This window comes from Pseudophryne corroboree, chromosome 3 (genome assembly GCF_028390025.1).
Source record: "Pseudophryne corroboree isolate aPseCor3 chromosome 3, aPseCor3.hap2, whole genome shotgun sequence".
In the NCBI taxonomy this organism is placed as follows: Eukaryota; Metazoa; Chordata; class Amphibia; order Anura; family Myobatrachidae; genus Pseudophryne; species Pseudophryne corroboree.
In genome coordinates, this window is record NC_086446.1 from 292,900,394 (window position 1) to 292,922,938 (window position 22,545).

General features: G+C 46.5%; 1 protein-coding gene across 2 annotated transcripts in view; it reads right to left on the reverse strand.

Moving 5' to 3' along the window:
- OSBPL2 (oxysterol binding protein like 2) overlaps nucleotides 1-22,545 on the reverse strand; it is a 338,773-nt gene that overhangs the window by 111,779 nt on the left and 204,449 nt on the right. For both annotated transcript variants that reach the window (XM_063959309.1, XM_063959310.1), the window contains one exon: nucleotides 6,301-6,447. In XM_063959309.1, the coding sequence (XP_063815379.1) occupies nucleotides 6,301-6,337 (37 nt within the window). In that variant the 5' untranslated portion in view covers nucleotides 6,338-6,447. The remainder of the gene's footprint in view (nucleotides 1-6,300; nucleotides 6,448-22,545) is intronic.

The following is a 22,545-nucleotide window of genomic DNA, read 5'->3' on the forward strand; positions in this document are numbered from 1 at the left end:
CCATCCCCACCTGGAAACCACCAGTTGGGACACCGAGGGTGGAGACGCTATTCCCCTGGGTGTAACTTTTTTTTTGCCTTCTAGTTGTCAACTCACGGAATGAAGATGACCGAAGTAGGAGCGGCGTACCTCCCTGGCCTCCACTCTCATAGGCATTCGGTCTCTGGTAACTGGACGGTGGGTGCCATATGCCACGGTCATGGCATTGCCGGACTATCCCTGAACAGGCCAACCCTATAGCCGGGGAAACGTCTGGCCTACAGTAGTGTGGTGAAGATCCTCTCAACTTCAACATGGCTATTGTAAAGTGTGGTGTTTTACCTGGCCCAGTGACCTTGGAAAGAAGAGCTCTGTGTTACTGCTGTCAAGTCCTGGAGACTTGTATCCGTTTCTGGAGTACCAGCAGAACCATGGCTAGAACAGACCAGGCCATATTGAGGGAAGGGTACCCTTTCCTAGTATTATTCGTCTCTGAGACGTGAGTGAGGGTAATGTTGTAAGAAGTGTTCCCTGGAAGGTGGCTTTATGAGCAGCTCATTCAGGTATGGAACAATGTGATCCCTGTGGCATTTTGAGTGGAAAATCATCTCCTCCATTACCCCCGTGAAGACCCTCGGGCTGGTGAGAGGCCAAAAGTCAGTGCTTAGAACCGATATTTAGAGTTCTATAATGGCAAGCATAGGAATTCCTGATGTGTAGGTCAGATCAGGAAGTGCAGATATGCGTCCTTGATATCAAAAATATGGTCCATGGAAACAGTCCCTATTGATTTCTCTTGAATCATAAGCCAAGTAGTATGGATTCAGGATAGTCAGATTCAAGATCTGACTGTCTTAGCCATCCTTCTTTTGGGACCACAAAAAAAAATATTGTTCCAATGTGGTGTTGGAACAGGGACAATGACTACTGCTTTCCAGAGCCGCTTAAAGAGTTTTCTTCTCTACAGAAGCTGGCAACCAGAGTTGAAAACTCTGGGAGGAGGAGGAGTGTTGTCTCGGTAGGTGTGTTCCCAGATGTGACTGAAAATTCGGGGATGCACTCCCATCTTGGTTGCCAAGTTTAACACAAATATACAATATAAGTGTCTCCTTTGTGGAGAGCAAACCCTAGCTCACAGGCATGGTAACCATCAGCGATACTATTATGCCAAAAGAGCCATTTGTTTTTCTGGGCAGTAGTAGCTGTCCGATGTTTACGACTTCTGGCAACTCTTGTTGAAGCTCCCCTGGGCTCTACCTATAAACCCTGTAAGCTGAAAAAACTGAAAAGATCAGCCATTGAGGTGGTGCTGCAGAGGGGAGATAAGTGGACTTACCTGCCGTGGCTTGTGATAGCCCCTTAGTCAATTTTGATATAGTAACATAGTAACGTAGTTTCTGAGGTTGAAAAAAGACAATTTGTCCATCGAGTTCAACCTGTCTATGGTCTCCTACGCTGTATTATTTTTAGGGCTAAAATGATCTATTGTGAATGTCGGCCGTTGTGTTAGATTTTCTCTTTTGTTAACGATAGTGCATGATATACCCACCATAACCCTGTATATCCTTATCCATTAGGAATTTATCTAGCCCATTTTTAAAAGTATTGACCGAGTCTGCCATTACTACTTTCTCAGGCAGGGAATTCCAAACACGTATTGTCCGTACTGTGAAGAAACCTTTTTGCCCTTTGTGTGTGAAATCTCCTCTCCTCTAAGCTAAGCGGGTGTCCACATGTCCTCTGTGTAGATCTTATCAAAAACAGATTCTCCGCAATCTCTGTATATTGTCACCTTATATATTTGTAAGTGTTAATCATGTTCCCTCTTAATCTCCTCTTTTCCAATGTAATCATGCCTAGCCCAGCAAGCCTTTCCTAGTATTCCAGCGTCTCCATCCCCTTAATCAGTTTGGTCGCCCGCTTCTGAACCTTTTCTAATTCCAGGATATCCTTTTTGTAGTATGGTGCCCAAAACTGTGCACGGTATTCAAGATGTGGCCTCACTAGGGATTTATATAATGGGAGTATAACACTCATCCCTTGCATCAATTCCCTGCTTAATGCATGCTAATACCTTGTTTGCCTTTTATGCTGCATTCTTAATTTGGGTACTGCTGCTAAGTTTGTTACCTATGTGAACACCTAAGTCTTTTTCCAGTACAGAATCCCCTAATTCTACCCCATTTAGTGTGTACAGTAGGTGGTAATTTTTTTCTTTGCTACCAAAGTGCATTACCTTACACTTGTCTGTATTGAACCTCATTCTCCATTTGGCTGCCCATGCTTCCAGTTTAAATAAATCGTTCTGAAGAGCCTCAGCATCCCCCACCGAATTTATAACCCAGTTTGGTATCGTCTGCAAAAATTTACACCATGCTCTCTAGACCTACTGCTAGATCATTTATGAAAATGTTAAACAGTAGTGGTCCAAGTGATTGCTGGATCCACTGAGGAAAAAGCCCCGCCCCCTGTATGGGGCATCTTCCCGCTGCTGAAATTATACTGGCCTGAGGTAACCGTGGTTGCTAACAGCGGGATTAGTCCCTGTATACCAGTGTAGGGTCTGTGCGCTGGCTCAGGGTGCCCCTCACAGCGCCGCACCTAGTACCGCTGAGCCCTCCACAGCGCAGCTTCACAGGGCTGCGCTCCAACCCTTAAGCCACCATTCTCCCCGGCGGCCCGCTTACCGAGGTGCCGGCGTCATACTCACCACTCCATCTTCTGGCTGTTAGGGCGTGGCGGCCATGCTGCGGGAGGAGCGGTCGCCTCGTGGGCTTGCGATCATCACCCTCAGTGTTCTGTCAGCGGAGATAAGAGCCATTAACTTCTAGGGTTGGATCCTACTCTCCCTCTAAGTCCCACGAATCAGGGAGGCTGTTGCCAGCAGCCTCCCTGTACCTAACTCTTTAAAAAAAAAAACGAGAAAAACTCCTAGGAGCTCCCCTAACTGTGACCGGCTCCACAGGGCACATTTTCTTACTGGGTCTGGTAGGAGGGGCATAGAGGGAGGAGCCAGCCCCCACTATTAAACTCTTAAAGTGCCCATGGCTCCCAAGGGACCCATCTATACCCCATGGTACTAATGTGGACCCTCTAGGACGTAAGAGAAGTTAAGCATGTTCCTCCCTTTAATGGGCCTTTTTGTTCTTCCCACATTATAGATTTGTGCATTGGCACATTCTTGTTTGCAAAGTGATCCTGTATAGACTGGGTGACCATTGTGTCAAAGTCGAAAAATATCATGATGCATACCCCTTGTACTAACCCCTCATGCACATGCACGCTGCTCGTGCACCTGTTCCCCCGTGCGTGCACATACCCGCAAGTTGCGTAAGATTGCTCCGGCGATCTTGCGTATGAGATGTGTATTTACGGCGGAGTTTGTGAGCGTGTAGCGTGCGACTCGATCGTAGCATATTTAACCCAAATAGTGGATTTTGTAGTTAATATTCCCCTAGACCATGTCAGCGAGTATGATTAGTTTAAACTGTTCCTGGACAGAGAGATTCCTCTTTGCATGATAGGAAGGGTCAGATAAAGGTTGAAAGGTGGTGTCTAGTATCCAGCTGTAGGGTATTTTAAGAGTAACATTCCGGTGTTAGTTAGGAAAGGATCGCTCGCTCCTGCGTATAGTTATGTACAGAAGTAGATTATGAACATTAACTGTATTTGCTGTAAATTACACATGCGGCGGGAATCCTGAGGATACCACCCACAAGAGCAGTTGGGGAAAGACACAGCCCACCTGTTCAAATCCACCTATGACCTTTGCTGTAATGTAGAGACACATCCCTGTGTCCAATGAACAATAAGATTACAGGTACCATTGTATTGTGAATGTATGTTGTGTATATAAAGACCACTGTTGCCTGGCCAGCCTCATGTCTCTGAAGGCTTTCTACCTGAATAGCTGAGGACTGGATTCCAGGTCGCGCATGCAAAAGATTCCCCACGTATATGTATATTCTCTGTAGCCATTGTTCGTCTTATTTTCTGTTATTCTGTTAGATTTTTGTGTTAGCTTGTAGTGTATAACTTGTATTGTTTTCCCCTTTTTCTCTGAATAATCCACGGTAGTGTTAGAGCTGCTGTGGTTTTAACCAAAACCAGGTGTTGTGTTTTCACTTTCCTGCAAAGGGCTCTCTTAGCGTCTCAATCGCTCAAACAGCATACACATTGTTAAGGTTTTTAAGCGTTACATCATTACAGTATTTAACTACTAAGGTTTAGAGTATAAGCATATTCTTACTGTGTTTTATTATCAAGGTTTAAAGGTTATCAACTGTGTGTGCGCCCGCTGTGTGTATTCCGTACACTCAGCGCAGCGTGTGTACGCCAAGTGCGTACCACGTGCGGGACTCTGTACGCAAATAGCGTACAAAGTGCGTAGCACGTGCACGTGTCTAGCGGCTCCATGGTAATAGTGTATAGCTTTATGTTTAAAGATAATAATTGACATTATCAATTGATTCAGATGGTGTTAGTTATAGTTGTTTCTGGTAACGGTGTCTACAAATAACACTTAGTAATTAAATAAACTACAGCATTTAGTTTATAGGATTGGTTTATTCACATTAATGCGTGGGTGAGACTGGATTCGAGATTCCCCATTTGGACCTGCAAATCTGTATTTTGCTTCTCACCATAAAGACAACAAAAACTAATCTACAAAAACCTGCACATAAGCAATGACATTCTAAACATTAGCTTAAACACCTCTACAAAATGAAACGTTTGCTACATTCCCTCCTAGCGGAAACAGAATGAACCTTGTGCTTAACCAATCTGTTTGAATGACCGTTTTTATCGGTTTTCCTGTGTTTGGTAGCAAATAGTCGATTCTAATCTGCTCCAATACAGTACCGGATTTTCATTTCAATCAACCAGATTGGACAGATAGTTGTGCAGATAACTGTATAGTATCTACTGTGCACAGTGTAACCACCTCTTTACTCAAGCTATTTAACAGAGTGCTCAGAGGAGAATATACTTTACCTAGTTGTCACAAAAACTAAACCTAGGGTAGATTCAATTTGTCGCAAGTTTCCTGCTAATGCTAAATTGGTTATCTGGGCAGGAAAACATGGCTTGTTGTTAAGAACGAAAAAAAAAAAAAAACAAGCACATTTTCCTTCTGTGAACACATGATATGAGGTATGTGCACAGAAAACTCGCACTTAACACACACTCACTTAATAAACTCACACTCACAAATTGAAATCAACATATCCGATTTATCAAATCATCTTATTTGATGATCTATCGTCACTGACAAAGCCACTATATTCCTTAACCCAAATGTTATCCAGGAACGGTACACTGCTTTGCTCTCATGACAAAACATTACAAACTTAACTTTGAGGTTCACAAGTACTCAGAAATACATAATTTACATTAGGAGGGGGCAACCTGTGGCACTCCAACAGCTTGGGAACTGCATATCCCAGAACATCCTGCTACAGTTTGGCATGCTAAAACAGTGCTAGGGCAAACTGGGATGCGCAAATCCACAGAACTGGACTGCCATAGGTCGACCATCCTTGTTCTATACGATTGGTTTCAACTGAACTGTCCTCAGATGTTGTACAGTTGGAGAGGACAACCACTTTTACCACTCATTCCCTGATCTCATCTTTGCTTCTTTTGCATATCCAGCTCTCTCTCTACCATGTGCTCATGGACATGCCATTGCTTTCTGAAAATCAACATGTCCCACACATAACTCACCATGATCCGTTCTTCTCCCTCTCTGTTGAAAACATTACGTTCTCCTCTTTAACTTTCAGTTTACTTTTCACATTCAGCCCCTCTCCCAATCCTGCCACTTCTACTTTCACAATATCACTGGATCAGATACTTCCTCACCCTCGACAAAATCAAAACATTATCCACTCTTGACCATCTCTCAGTACTTCAGGCCATTCTCAACTCCACTGCTCTAATTATTCCGGTCTCGTCACTTTCCTTCCAAATCTCATCCCTACAAATCACTGCACTGGCTCACTTTCTCTAATAAAATACATTTCTAAGTCCCAACCCTTTGCAATAGTACGACCCTGACTGCACTGCCAATGACCTTTACCTCTTACACCCAATAAGACTGATCCAGGAGCCTCCAATTGTTACAAACACTCCATAAAAACCTGTCTAAAATAGAATAAAACCTTTATTCTCCTATATACTGGCTGCTCTAGTGCTAACCCACCCATGGCCGGGGACACGTTTGTCATGGGCAAGATGTTGGCTGCAGCACTGTTAGGGTTATCCCTCATACTGCAAAACAAATGGATAATCAAACATTTATACTGGTTTGCCATTTACCTGTCACGGCATCAAAAAACTCCTCCTCGCTGTTCATCCTTCTCTCCTGTGTCTTCACACTACTGAGGGTGTTACTGCATTTTATCAGGGTTCAACACTCCAGCTGGGTGATACCTGGGGCTATGTTCCCTCTCAAATCTACTGGAACTGAAATACAAAACAAGGCACTGACTGTATTACTATTATCAAAAATGTGATTTCTCAGGAAAATATATAAATAGACAAACATTACTGATCAGCCCGACAGGAAATTTGTCCATGCAGGGGTCTCTGAAATAATTAACTGAGATAATAAGACTTGATGGGAATATATCTACTAAAGCAGAAATTCTTCAGCTCATGATAATACACAACAGTAGCAGGATTAAAGACACGTGTGTTTACAAACTGTGCTCGCAGTTCTGAAGATACTATAAGAGGACTCTTAGGGGTATATGCAATTGCGGTCGAATTCCTAAAATTGGCGAAAAACTGGACTTTTTTGCACAAAAGAAAAAATCGTCAATGCAATTCAGTACTTTCCGTCAAAAAAACGGACTTTCAAAATTCGACTTTTTGAAATTCGACTTTTGTCAAATTCGACTTTTCTGCAATGATACAAGTGCTGCAATTCGACCAAAGTATATTCAATTGAAGTTTGGAAATTCGACAACAGTGCTTTTAGACAGTAAATTCGTCATTTTCAATCCGCCACACTTTGGTGGGTGAAACTAATAAAAAAAAATTAAAACATGGTTTTTTTGGTGTGTTTTTTATTGGTAATAGCATATCTATTTATATTAGAAGGGATTAGGTACTTGGTTTGTCTTTTTTGGAGGCACAAGTATTTTTTATATATTTTTAAAAAGCCTCAGTTATGCTGCATTCACACCGCAAATGCCGGGTCCTACCCGGTAAGACAAACGTGTACTTACCGGGTGGGATCCGGCATTTGCGCTCCGTTGCAGGCTTCCCGACCCGGCAATATACCGGGTCGGTTGCCATGACAACGGAGGCCGCAGCAGCAGCAGGGGCGGGGGTGGAGGCGGCGTCGGGAGATGAGCTCATCTCCAGCGCCGCCTCTCCCTATCTTGTGAATGGGAACCGTGTCGCATCGACACGGCTCCCATTCACACCGCACCTGACCCGGTAATCAACCCGGGTAAAACCCTTCTTTTTTACCGGGTTGATTTACCGGGTCAGGCGACCCGCTAAATCGCCCAGTGTGCTTTCACATCGCACACTGACCCGGTTCGACACGGCAATATGCCGTGTCGGTACCGGGTTATTTGTGCGATGTGAAAGGGGTATTAGGATACTGTGCCTGGACGAGCGTACACAATTAGGAAGGATTTTGAATCCCGGGTAAGACTCATACCAGCCACACCAATCACACCGTACAACTTGTGATATGAACCCAGTTAACAGCATGATAACAGAGGAGCCTCTGGATAGATGGCTCACAACAACAATAACCCGAATTGTTAACAATAACTATGTACAAGTATTGCAGATAATCCGCACTTGGGATGGGCGCACAGCATCCACTACGGACTACGAGAAATAGAATTATCGGTAAGTAAATTCTTATTTTCTCTGACGTCCTAGTGGATGCTGGGAACTCCGTAAGGACCATGGGGATTATACCAAAGCTCCCAAACGGGCGGGAGAGTGCGGATGACTCGGCAGCACCGAATGAGAGAACTCAAGGTCCTCCTCAGCCAGAGTGTCAAATTTGTAAAATTTTACAAAGGTATTTGACCCTGACCAAGTAGCAGCTCGGCAAAGTTGTAACGCCGAGACCCCTCGGGCAGCCGCCCAGGATGAGCCCACCTTCCTTGTGGAGTGGGCATTTACAGATTTTGGCTGTGGCAGGCCTGCCACAGAATGCGCAAGCTGAATTGTATTACAGATCCAGCGCGCAATGGTCTGCTTAGAAGCAGGAGCACCCAGCTTGTTGGGTGCGTACAGGATAAACAGAGTCAGATTTTCTGACTCCAGCCGTCCTGGAAACATATATTTTCAGGGCCCTGACAACGTCTAGCAACTTGGAGTCCTCCAAGTTCCTAGTAGCCGCAGGCACCACAATAGGCTGGTTCAGGTGAAACGCTGACACCACCTTAGGGAGAAACTGAGGACGAGTCCTCAATTCCGCCCTGTCCGAATGGAAAATCAGATAAGGGCTTTTACAGGATAAAGCCGCCAATTCTGACACGCGCCTGGCCGAAGCCAGGGCCAACAGCATGACCACTTTCCATGTGAGATATTTTAAATCCACAGATTTAAGCGGTTCAAACCAATGTGATTTGAGGAACCCCAAAACTACATTGAGATCCCAAGGTGCCACTGGAGGCACAAAAGGAGGCTGTATATGCAGCACCCCCTTGACAAATGTCTGAACTTCAGGAACTGAAGCCAGTTCTTTCTGGAAGAAAATCGACAGGGCCGAAATCTGAACCTTAATGGATCCCAATTTGAGGCCCATAGACACTCCTGTTTGCAGGAAATGCAGGAATCGACCCAGTTGAAATTCCTCCGTTGGGGCCTTCCTGGCCTCGCACCACGCAACATATTTTCGCCAAATGCGGTGATAATGCTTTGCGGTTACATCCTTCCTGGCTTTGATCAGGGATCAGGGTAGGGATGACTTCCTCCGGAATGCCTTTTTCCTTCAGGATCCGGCGTTCAATCGCCATGCCGTCAAACGCAGCAAGTCTTGGAACAGACAGGGTCCTTGCTGGAGCAGGTCCCTTCTTAGAGGTAGAGGCCACGGGTCCTCTGTGAGCATCTCTTGAAGTTCCGGGTACCAAGTCCTTCTTGGCCAATCCGGAGCCACGAGTATAGTTCTTACTCCTCTCCGTCTTATAATTCTCAGTACCTTGGGTATGAGAGGCAGAGGAGGGAACACATACACTGACTGGTACACCCACGGTGTTACCAGAGCGTCCACAGCTATTGCCTGAGGGTCCCTTGACCTGGCGCAATACCTGTCCAGTTTTTTGTTGAGGCGGGACGCCATCATGTCCACCTTTGGTTTTTCCCAACGGTTTACAATCATGTGGAAGACTTCTGGGTGAAGTCCCCACTCTCCCGGGTGGAGGTCGTGCCTGCTGAGGAAGTCTGCTTCCCAGTTGTCCCTCCCGGAACGAACACTGCTGACAGTGCTATCACATGGTTTTCCGCCCAGCGAAGAATCCTTGCAGCTTCTGCCATTTCCCTCCTGCTTCTTGTGCCGCCCTGTCTGTTTACGTGGGCGACTGCCGTGATGTTGTCCGACTGGATCAGCACCGGCTGACCCTGAAGCAGAGGTCTTGCTTGGCTTAGAGCATTGTAAATGGCCCTTAACTCCAGGATATTTATGTGAAGTGATGTCTCCAGGCTTGACCACAAGCCCTGGAAATTTCTACCCTGTGTGACTGCTCCCCAGCCTCGCAGGCTGGCATCTGTGGTCACCAGGACCCAGTCCTGAATGCCGAATCTGCGGCCCTCTAGAAGATGAGCACTCTGCAACCACCACAGGAGAGACACCCTTGTCCTTGGTGACAGGGTTATCCGCCGATGCATCTGAAGATGCGATCCGGACCATTTGTCCAGCAGGTCCCACTGGAATGTTCTTGCGTGGAATCTGCCGAATGGGATTGCTTCGTAAGAAGCCACCATTTTTCCCAGGACCCTTGTGCATTGATGCACTGAGACTTGGCCTGGTTTTAGGAGGTTTCTGACTAGCTCGGATAACTCCCTGGCTTTCTCCTCCGGGAGAAACACCTTTTTCTGGACTGTGTCCAGGATCATCCCTAGGAATAGAAGACGTGTCGTCGGGATCAGCTGCGATTTTGGGATATTGAGAATCCAACCGTGCTGCCGCAACACTACTTGAGATAGTGCTACCCCGACTACCAACTGTTCCCTGGATCTTGCCCTTATCAGGAGATCGTCCAAGTAAGGGATAATTAAAACTCCTTTCCTTCGGAGGAGTATCATCATTTCGGCCATTACTTTGGTAAAGACCCGGGGTGCCGTGGACAATCCAAACGGCAGCGTCTGAAACGGATAGTGGCAGTTCTGTACCACAAACCTGAGGTACCCTTGGTGAGAAGGGTAAATTGGGACATGGAGGTAAGCATCCTTGATGTCCAGAGACACCATATAATCCCCTTCTTCCAGGTTCGCAATCACCGCTCTGAGTGACTCCATCTTGAATTTGAACCTCTGTATGTAAGTGTTCAAGGATTTCAGATTTAAAATAGATCTCACCGAGCCGTCCGGCTTCGGTACCACAAACAGCGTGGAATAATACCCCTTTCCCTGTTGCAGGAGGGGTACCTTGATTATCACCTGCTGAGAATACAGCTTGTGAATGGCTTCCAGTACCGCCTCCCTGTCGGAGGGAGACGTCGGTAAAGCAGACTTTAGGAAACGGCGAGGGGGAGACGTCTCGAATTCCAATTTGTACCCCTGAGATACCACCTGAAGGATCCATGGGTCCACTTGTGAGTGAGCCCACTGCGCGCTGAAATTCTTGAGACGGGCCCCCACCGTGCCTGAGTCCGCTTGTAAAGCCCCAGCGTCATGCTGAGGACTTGGCAGAAGCGGGAGAGGGCTTCTGTTCCTGGGAACTGGCTGTTTGCTGCAGCCTTTTTCCTCTCCCTCTGCCACGGGGCAGAAAAGAGGAGCCTTTTGCCCGCTTGCCCTTATGGGGCCGAAAGGACTGCGCCTGATAATACGGCGTCTTCTTATGTTGAGAGGCTACCTGGGGTAAAAATGTGGATTTCCCAGCAGTTGCCGTGGCCACTAGGTCTGATAGACCTACCCCAAATAACTCCTCCCCTTTATAAGGCAATACTTCCATATGCCTTTTGGAATCCGCATATCCTGACCACTGCCGCGTCCATAACCCTCTTCTGGCAGAAATGGACAGCGCACTTACTCTTGATGCCAGTCGGCAAATATCCCTCTGTGCATCACGCATATATAAAAATGCATCTTTTAAATGCTCTATAGTCAGTAATATACTGTCCCTATCTAGGGTATCAATATTTTCAGTCAGGGAATCCAACCAAGCCACCCCAGCACTGCACATCCAGGCTGAGGCGATTGCTGGTCGCAGTATAACACCCGTGTGAGTGTATATACATTTTAGGATATTCTCCTGCTTTCTGTCAGCAGGTTCCTTTAGGGCGGCCGTATCAGGAGACGGTAGTGCCACCTGTTTAGACAAGCGTGTGAGCGCTTTATCCACCCTAGGGGGTGTTCCCCAACGTGCCCTATCCTCTGGCGGGAAGGGGTATGATGCCAATAACCTTTTAGGAATTATCAGTTTTTTATCGGGGGAAACCCACGCTTCATCACACACTTCATTTAATTCTTCAGATGCAGGAAAAACTACAGGTAGTTTTTTCTCACCAAACATAATACCCTTTTTAGTGGTACTTGTACTATCAGAAATGTGTAAAACATTTTTCATTGCCTCAATCATGTAACGTGTGGCCCTACTGGAAGTCACATTCGTCTCTTCATCGTCGACACTGGAGTCAGTATCCGTGTCGGCGTCTGTATCTGCCATCTGAGGTAACGGGCGTTTTAGAGCCCCTGATGGTCTTTGAGACGCCTGGACAGGCACAAGCTGAGTAGCCGGCTGTCTCATGTCATCAACCGTCTTTTGTAAAGAGCTGACACTGTCACGTAATTCCTTCCATAAGCCCATCCACTCAGGTGTCGACTCCCTAGGGGGTGACATCTCCATTACAGGCAATTGCTCCGCCTCCACATCATTTTCCTCCTCATACATGTCGACACAATTGTACCGACACACAGCACACACACAGGGAATGCTCTGATAGAGGACAGGACCCCACTAGCCCTTTGGGGAGACAGAGGGAGAGTATGCCAGCACACACCAGAGCGCTATATATATATATACTGGGATAACACTATACAGAGTGTTTTTCCCCTTATAGCTGCTGTTTATATTATTACTGCGCCTAATTAGTGCCCCCCCCTCTTGTTTTACCCTTTTCTGTAGTGCAGGACTGCAGGGGAGAGTCAGGGAGACGTCCTTCCAGCGGAGCTGTGAGGGAAAATGGCGCCAGTGTGCTGAGGAGATAGGCTCCGCCCCCTTCTCGGCAGACTTTTCTCCCGCTTTTTTCTGGAATCTGGCAGGGGTTAATATACATCCATATAGCCCTGGGGGTTATATGTGATGTATTTTTGCCAGCCAAGGTGTTTTTATTGCTGCTCAGGGCGCCCCCCCCCAGCGCCCTGCACCCATCAGTGACCGCAGTGTGAGGTGTGCATGAGGAGCAATGGCGCACAGCTGCAGTGCTGTGCGCTACCTTGTTGAAGACTGATGTCTTCTGCCGCCGATTTTCCGGACCTCTTCTTGCTTCTGGCTCTGTAAGGGGGCCGGCGGCGCGGCTCTGGGACCGGACTCCGAGGCTGGGCCTGTGTTCGGTCCCTCTGGAGCTAATGGTGTCCAGTAGCCTAAGAAGCCCAAGCTGGCTGCAAGCAGGCAGGTTCGCTTCTTCTCCCCTTAGTCCCTCGATGCAGTGAGCCTGTTGCCAGCAGGTCTCACTGAAAATAAAAAACCTAAAACTATCTTTTTTCTAAAGAGCTCAGGAGAGCCCCCTAGATTGCACCCTGCTCGGTCGGGCACAAAAATCTAACTGAGGCTTGGAGGAGGGTCATAGGGGGAGGAGCCAGTGCACACTAGGTAGTCCTAAAGCTTTTCTTTTGTGCCGAGTCTCCTGCGGAGCCGCTATTCCCCATGGTCCTTACGGAGTTCCCAGCATCCACTAGGACGTCAGAGAAATCCCGTTAAAAAATGGCGTGGGGTCCCCCCTCCAAAGCATAACCAGCCTCGGGCTCATCGAGCCGGTCCTGGTTCTAAAAATCCGGGGGGAAAAAAGGACAGGGGATCCCCCGTATTTTTAAAACCAGCACCGGGCTCTGCGCCTGGTGCTGGTGCAAAAAATACGGGGGACAAAAAGAGTAGGGGTCCCCCGTATTTTATACACCAGCATCGGGCTCCACTAGCTGGACAGAGAATGCCACAGCCGGGGGTCACTTTTATACAGCGCCCTGCGGCCGTGGCATTAAATATCCAACTAGTCACCCCTGGCTGGGGTACCCTGGGGGAGTGGGGACCCCTTCAATCAAGGGGTCCCCCCCCCCAGCCACCCAAGGGCCAGGGGTGAAGCCCGAGGCTGTCCCCCCCATCCAAGGGCTGCGGATGGAAGGCTGATAGCCTTGAGAAAATGTAAAGAATTTTGTTTTTTCCTGTAGTACTACAAGTCCCAGCAAGCCTCCCCCGCAAGCTGGTACTTGGAGAACCACAAGTACCAGCATGCGGGAGAAAAACGGGCCCGCTGGTACCTGTAGTACTACTGGAAAAAAATACCCAAATAAAAACAGGAGACACACACCTTGAGAGTAAAACTTTATTACACACCTGCCGACACACACATACTTACCTATGTTGACACGCCGACTGCCACGTCTCCTGATCCGACGATCCGGGGTACCTGTGAATAAAATTATACTCACCTCAATCCAGTGTCCAGATATAAATCCACGTACTTGGCAAAAAAACAAACCGCATTTACCCGAACCACGGACTGAAAGGGGTCCCATGTTTACACATCAGACCCCTTTCCCCGAATGCCGGGACACCACGTGACTGCTGTCACCGAGGTCCCTTCAGCCAATCAGCGAGCGCAACGTCCTGGCACTCTGCTGATTGGCTGGACGTCTGAGCTGTCAGACAGCGCCTCGCAAAGCCTCTCCATTATACTCAATGGTGGGAACTTTGCGTCAGCAAAGTTCCCACCATTGAAAGTAATGGAGGGAGCTGTGCGATGCGCTGTCTGAGGTCACACGCGCACAGCCAATCAGGTGAGCGCCACGGAAGTAGCGCTTCCTGATTGGCTGAAGGGACCTCAGTGACAGGAGTCACGTGGGGTCCCGGCACATTCGGGGAAAGGGGTCCCATGTGTCAACATGGGACCCCTTTCAGTCCGGCATGGTCGGGTATGCGTTTTCTTTTTTTTACCAAGTACGTGGATTATCTCCCGGACACTGGATCAGGTGAGTCAAATTTTTTTCACAGGTACCCCGGATCGTCGGAGACTGTGGCAGTCGGCGGGTCAACATAGGTAAGTATGTGTGTGTCGGCAGTTGTGTAATAAAGTTTTACTATCAAGGTGTGTGTCTCCTGTTTTTATTTGGATATTTTTTTTTCAGTAGAACTACAGGTACCAGCGGGCCCGTTTTTCTCCCGCATGCTGGTACTTGTGGTTCTTCAAGTACCAGCTTGCGGGGGAGGCTTGCTGGGACTTGTAGTACTACTGGAAAAAACAATATTCTTTCACATTTCTCAAGGCTATCAGCCCCCCATCCGCAGCCCTTGGATGGGGGGGGGGGGGACAGCCTCGGGATTCACCCCTGGCCCTTGGGTGGCTGGGGGGGGACCCCTTGATTGAAGGGGTCCCCACTCCCCCAAGGTACCCCGGCCAGGGGTGACTGGTTGGATATTTATTGCCACGGCCGCAGGGCACTGTATAAAAGTGACCCCCGGCTGTGGCATTATCTGTCCAGCTAGTGGAGCCCGATGCTGGTGTATAAAATACGGGGGACCCCTACTCTTTTTGTCCCCCGTATTTTTTGCACCAGCACCAGGCGCAGAGCCCGGTGCTGGTTTTAAAAATACGGGGGATCCCTGTCAATTTTCCCCCCGTATTTTTAGAACTAGGACCAGCTCGATGAGCCCGAGGCTGGTTATGCTTTGGAGGGGGGACCCCACGCCATTTTTTTTTCCGGGTTTTTCCCGTTTTTAAAAAACCGGATCAAAATCCGTCAAATCGGCCGTTTTTCGGCCGCGGGACTGTCAAATCTGTTTTTTATTGCATATGGTCAATTTCGGCACCCACTTGCCGAAATTAGCCTGTCGAATTGTGTCGAGTTGAAAAACGGCCGATAATTTGCCGCGATTCGCCGCTAATTGCATATACCCCTTAATATCCTTAAGGCTCTGTTCAACATTTGCCTCTTACCCCAACAGCAAAATGTTAGCCTTAATTAGAACAGTGAAATGTGCTTAATTTACTATAAATCCTTTTTCTGATTCCTCCCAGCTCTCTTCAGTCTGTAAGTTTATAAAACGTTGGTGTCAAGTTGCTTAATGCTACATAAAAGTCTGAATAAAATGTGGATAGCGAATAAACAATTCCTAGATTACCATATATAGTTTCTTTATCTAGAGTCTAGAAAATCCTCAGATTACTAGTTATGACTTTTTTATCAAACACATTCTTGTCTGTCAAACAATCAAGAGTACTAGGGAACGGGAGGCAATCACAAGATCGCCTGTCGTGATCCTGGCGGTAACAATGCCGATGCCGGAAAACCGCCAGGCGGTGAAATGCCCCTGCAGGAATACCGGCGCCACATGACACCCATAGAGGGAGAATATAACCTGTGGCGAGTGCAGCGAGCCACCGTGCCTGCAGCGTGGTGAACGCAGCTAACCCGCAAGGGGCTTTCTAGCACTCACCTCGCTGCCGGCATACTGGTGGCCGGGACCTCACTGTTGGGATCATGACAGCCGGGATCCCGGCCGCCGGTAAAAAGTATGTATTCCCTGGGAAACACGTGGTCATCTTAAGAACATTGTTAAAGACAGCTTAGTCAGTTGATTTATAGTTTCTAATTGCTTCTCTTTTTTACATAAAAAGTGTCATTTGTGTAAAGTTTTTTTCTTCTCTTGCCACAGTTTCCTAGCCAGCAGTTGTTACCAAGGCAACTTGTGTTGCTTTAATGGGGTAGCCATTTTAATTTCCCTGGAGTGGGGACAAATGACAACTCCAAAATACATCGTAAACAGAAGAAAAAGAAAAAAAAATAGAAAGATTTCCCATGGGATGTTATGTATAAAGAATATGTTTATTTCTTTGTGAGTGACAAGCGGAGAGGAATTGCAAATGTGATACAGCAGTTATCTCAAATATCTGTGCTACAGTTTACAAAAAGCTTACAGGAGAAGAAGCTATAATGGTTTAAGTCATTTAAATATTTCATGCAGTACTAAATATCTTTATTTTTCACTGGGATGCTAAGATAGTCCACCAAACAAAGATACTGAGCACTGAGATACAGACGAGAATGTGCTAGAAGCACCAGAGCAGATACTGCACAGACTGTGACAGGTGCAGGGTGCTAGAATGAATACTGAGTAAGTGTACTAATGTGCCCCTGCCATAATCAAAAACTTACATTTGCAAGTATTAGCCAAAACTCAATGCAATGAACACTTGGGACAACATGTAATATATCCTGTGAGGCTGTTCTGGAATTTCTGCGAGTCTGCCCATATTTTAAAACAGGCATTAATTTACAAGGCAAAACCCTTGTAAGTAATTGCAAACGGGTATAAACGGGTGGTGAAGCCTTCTTGCCATCTTGGCTGATCCTTCTTACAATTACCCTGCTGTTTAGACTGCAAACTTTAAATGCAACCTGAGAAGTACCCAAAGACTGTCCTCATGCAAAACTGGCAGACATCTGCAAATTATTGGTTCCAAAACAATTGCCATAAAGATAGCTATTGTCAGCAGACGTCTGCTTTTAACTTGTTAAATGCAAAATTTCTCATTAGAGCCATGTGCTTGGAACTGCAAGAATGGTTTCATTTTTCTGATCACCTGTGTGACCAGAATAGAATCCTATTCTTTTGACAGATAAACCCGAGAACACAGATTGCACGTGGTCATCATCCAACCAATTTAAGGGGCACCTTCCAACAAGCACATTATTTCTTTTGGTCACCCACTGGTGGCCAAATTAGACCGAGATCCTGTCATTCCAAGCTCAGGTGGAACATAACGGTATGTTATTGTATGGACAGCAAGGAGTGTACATGAATACTTCCTACATGATTAAAAACCATATCACAAAAATCTCCAGCTCATGAAACTGTCATACACATATTTGCATTTTCTCCACATAAAGCAACATGCAGTCTATAGCAAGTGGATCAGTCTATAAATGTGTTTTTATTTCAGCACCAGAGGAGGACCCTCAGCCTTGTAGACTACAGTAAAATATCAATAATGAGGTTTGTAAAACATCAATGATGAGTTTTAGCAAGACTTGCATGTGTATTGAGTAAGTCCCAGTAGAGTAGTAGTAGGCAGTGTAAGATTTCCATTTATAGAAGGGACAACTGGGAGCCTCATGCACATCACAACCGCTGCCGGGATAAACATGCTCATCTCTGCCAACTCCGCCAATTTCTAAAGTAAACACATCGACTTTGAAACACTAAAAAAAAATCGTAATTGCCAACAAACTGACAAAACATAAAAAGAACTGCAGGGGTGATGAGAGGTCATTTTGTTTAGAAGAAAGGCATATATGCAAGTAAACACAGATACAAGTAATCTTGTGTACTATAGTATACCAATATAAGCACACTGATATACAATAGTACAGTATACAAGTAAATACAGAACATCAGTTCTTTTCAACTATAGTATTTAAAACATGGTGATTCCAGGTAAGGGAGGCTTCACTGGTGGCGAGGGTCTGTAAAGGAAACACATACAGTAACCGACATCTGAGAAGAGAAGCTTTACGAATACTACTGTATGTTACAGTATGGCTAACCAAAGATAACTGACAGTCCTCATTCACTGTGGCTTCGGATGTGCCAAACAGCTGTTCTCTGCGCGCCAGGTCCCATGTAACTCAGCTGCTCCAACTGTCATTTTTACTGTAAGGGGTAACTCAACTGTTTATGCATGCCAAGACAAACCAAATCTTACGTCAAAAATTACAGGAGATGGGGGGAGGGGTGGTGATATAAATTTAATTGTTTTCTTTTTTATTGTGCCGTTCACAACCAGAAGTGTCGCGTTTAGCCACACAATACAGCTAACCTGACTAAAGTTCTGGGATAGATGCAAAAAGAGCCATTTGGGCATACAGACAGGTTACTTTTCGACCGAATGGGGGGCTGCAACAAAAAAATTTAGGCATCGGCAGCATGCGCGCCCTTATGGAAGCACTATTGAATTGCTGCTAGCACCCCACAACGTGCATCTTCCTTGCGTAAATAGAACAAATGGGAGAGATAATACTGCTTTGCTGGACTTGGCGAGTGCAAGTGAAGGATAAATCATATGTGTACTTATTTAATTAAATCTGTGAGGAAGAAACATCCCCATTCAATACAAAAACAGGTCATCGATATAGCGACCATATAGGACCAGGTTTGCAGAATAGGCACCTCCCCATATTAAGCTGTCCTCAAGGCTGCCCATGTAGGTGTTAGCAAAACTAGGTGTGAACCTGGTCCCCATGTATAAATGGGTTACTAAACATAGATGTATATGGTGACCATTTATAGCAAGTCACATATTGTTTTATTATTTTATATTGAATATGTAGCTATAGACATACAATGCTACAACACTGTTCTACAATCTATAATATGGAGTATGAAATATATTGCAATTTGCCTACTATTACCAGCTCATTTCTATCCTCTTTTAGCCTTTAGTCTAATGTTTCAGTGATTGAAATTAAGTATCTATATATGGATACATTTTATGTTGCGACTGCATCTCTCAGACGTGTGGTATGCGTAAAATAAAAAAATTACACTATTTATTTACACCATTGTATCCAGCTGTGTAGTCAGTTGTTAAAATTCAAGGAGCACAACTTAACGGAATTATCCAGCTAAACTACAGCTGTGGATTATGTATTGGATTCCTACCCCACAATATTCCTGCCCTGCTGTACAGCGATACGCATGTAGGATATAGGTGTTTCGGTATCACTCCCGGTGGATGGTGAACGTTTGCTTTGTTGCTGCACAAGCTACATCACCACCGGCCCTATTGGCTACAGCATTATCAGCTTGATCAATTACTGTCTGACCAAGTGCTGCTCGACATCACCAACCGAGCCGCAGCAGCCTTCAGTAAGTGACGGGAGCGGATGGACTCAGCAGTGTGCTCAATGCCCGCTAACATCGACCGCCCGGCAACCGCTTCCAGCCGCAGCGCTGGTCTAACACACAAAAAGATCTACACAAGGTGGAAAGCTGCTCAATCAGATTGTAATGTCACTCAGGTGCTAAAAGGGGAGGGGTAATTCTGTGTAGGAAAAAAAAAAACTGTGTTCCCTAATGCACACCGAGTGAATAATATTACTATATAATAATAGTCAGATAATACGGAGATCTTAGTTGCGTATATCTGCAGATATAGGGTTAAGCCCCCAGGCCGATCGACAAGGCTTCTCCGTCACTGGGGGTCCCTAATACTAGGTATGGGCCTGGGGCGCAGGACCCCACAATGTCGGCACAGGTCGGCCACCCCAGGTCAGCACACAGGTGAAAATTAATAGGGGTTAATAAGAAGCACAGAAGTGCTATGTAAGTGGTGTGATTAAAATAATATATACAAAGTGATAGGAAAAATAATAAGTGTTAATAATAAGAATTTACTTACCGATAATTCTATTTCTCATAGTCCGTAGTGGATGCTGGGGACTCCGTAAGGACCATGGGGAATAGCGGCTCCGCAGGAGACTGGGCACATCTAAAGAAAGCTTTAGGACTAACTGGTGTGCACTGGCTCCTCCCCCTATGACCCTCCTCCAAGCCTCAGTTAGGATACTGTGCCCGGACGAGCGTACACAATAAGGAAGGATTTTGAATCCCGGGTAAGACTCATACCAGCCACACCAATCACACCGTATAACTTGTGATCTGAACCCAGTTAACAGTATGATAACAGAGGAGCCTCTGAAAAGATGGCTCCCAACAATAATAACCCGATTTTTGTAACAATAACTATGTACAAGTATTGCAGACAATCCGCACTTGGGATGGGCGCCCAGCATCCACTACGGACTATGAGAAATAGAATTATCGGTAAGTAAATTCTTATTTTCTCTAACGTCCTAAGTGGATGCTGGGGACTCCGTAAGGACCATGGGGATTATACCAAAGCTCCCAAACGGGCGGGAGAGTGCGGATGACTCTGCAGCACCGAATGAGAGAACTCCAGGTCCTCCTCAGCCAGGGTATCAAATTTGTAGAATTTAGCAAACGTGTTTGCCCCTGACCAAGTAGCTGCTCGGCAAAGTTGTAAAGCCGAGACCCCTCGGGCAGCCGCCCAAGATGAGCCCACTTTCCTTGTGGAACGGGCTTTTACAGATTTTAGCTGTGGCAGGCCTGCCACAGAATGTGCAAGCTGAATTGTACTACAAATCCAACGAGCAATAGTCTGCTTAGAAGCAGGAGCACCCAGCTTGTTGGGTGCATACAGGATAAACAGCGAGTCAGATTTCCTGACTCCAGCCGTCCTGGAAATATTTTCAGGGCCCTGACAACATCCAGCAACTTGGATTCCTCCAAGTCCCTAGTAGCCGCAGGCACCACAATAGGTTGGTTCAGGTGAAAACGCTGGAACCACCTTAGGGAGAAACTGAGGACGAGTCCTCAATTCCGCCCTGTCCGAATGGAAAATCAGATAAGGGCTTTTACAGGATAAAGCCGCCAATTCTGACACGTGCCTGGCCCAGGCCAGGGCCAACAGCATGACCACTTTCCATGTGAGATATTTTAACTCCACAGATTTAAGTGGTTCAAACCAATGTGACTTTTGGAACCCAAACTACATTGAGATCCCAAATTGCCACTGGAGGCACAAAAGGAGGCTGTATATGCAGTACCCCTTTTACAAACGTCTAAACTTCAGGGACTGAAGCTAGTTCTTTTTTGGAAGAAAATTGACAGGGCCGAAATCTGAACCTTAATGGACCCCAATTTCAGGCCCATAGACACTCCTGTTTGCAGGAAATGTAGGAATCGACCCAGTTGAATTTCCTCCGTCGGGCCTTACTGGCCTCGCACTACGCAACATATTTTCGCCAAATGCGGTGATAATGTTTTTGCGGTTACATCCTTCCTGGCTTTAGATCAGGATATGGATGACTTCATCCGGAATGCCTTTTTTCCTTCAGGATCCGGTGTTCAACCGGCATGCCTTCAAACGCAGCCGCGGTAAGTCTTGGAACAGACAGGGTCCTTGCTGGAGCAGGTCCCTTCTTAGAGGTAGAGGCCACGGATCCTCCGTGAGCATCTCTTGAAGTTCCGGTTACCAAGTCCTTCTTGGCCAATCCGGAGCCACGAATATAGTGCTTTCTCCTCTCCATCTTATCAATCTCAGTACCTTGGGTATGAGAGGCAGAGGAGGGAACACATACACTGACTGGTACACCCACGGTGTTACCAGAGCGTCTACAACTATTGCCTGAGGGTCTCTTGACCTGGCGCAATACCTGTCGAGTTTTTTAATCATGTGGACGACTTCTGGGTGAAGTCCCCACTCTCCCGGGTGGAGGTCGTGCTGAGGAAGTCTGCTTCCCAGTTGTCCACTCCCGGAATGAATACTGTTGACAGTGCTATCACATGATTTTCCGTCCAGCGAAGAATCCCTGCAGCTTCTGCCATTGCCCTCCTGCTTCTTGTGCCACCCTGTCTGTTTACGTGAGTGACTGCCATGATGTTGTCCGACTGGATCAACACCGGCTGACCTTGAAGCAGAGGTCTTGCTAAGCTTAGAGCATTGTAAATGGCCCTTAGCTTCAGGATATTTATGTGAAGTGATGTATCCAGGCTTGACCCTAAGCCCTGGATATTCCTTCCCTGTGTGACTGCTCCCCAGCCTCGCAGGCTGGCATCCGTGGTCACCAGGACCCAGTCCTGAATGCCGAATCTGCGGCCCTCTAGAAGATGAGCACTCTGCAACCACCACAGGATGGATACCCTTGTCCTTGGTGACAGGGTTATCCGCTGATGCATCTGAAAATGCGACCCGGACCATTTGTCCAGTAGGTTCCACTGGAAAGTTCTTGCGTGGAATCTAACGAATGGGATTGCTTCATAGGAAGCCACCATTTTTACCCAGAACCCTTGTGCATTGATGCACTGAGACTTGGTTCGGTTTTAGGAGGTTCCTGACTAGCTCGGATAACTCCCTGGCTTTCTCTTCCGGGAGAAACACCTTTTTTCTGGACTGTGTCCAGGAACATCCCTAGGAAACAGAAGACAAGTCGTCAGAACCAGCTGCGATTTTGGAATATTGAGAATCCAATCGTGCTGCCGCAACACTACCTGAGATAGTGCTACACCGACTTCCAACTGTTCCCTGGATCTTACCCTTATCAGGGAATCGTCCAAGTAAGGGATAACTAAAA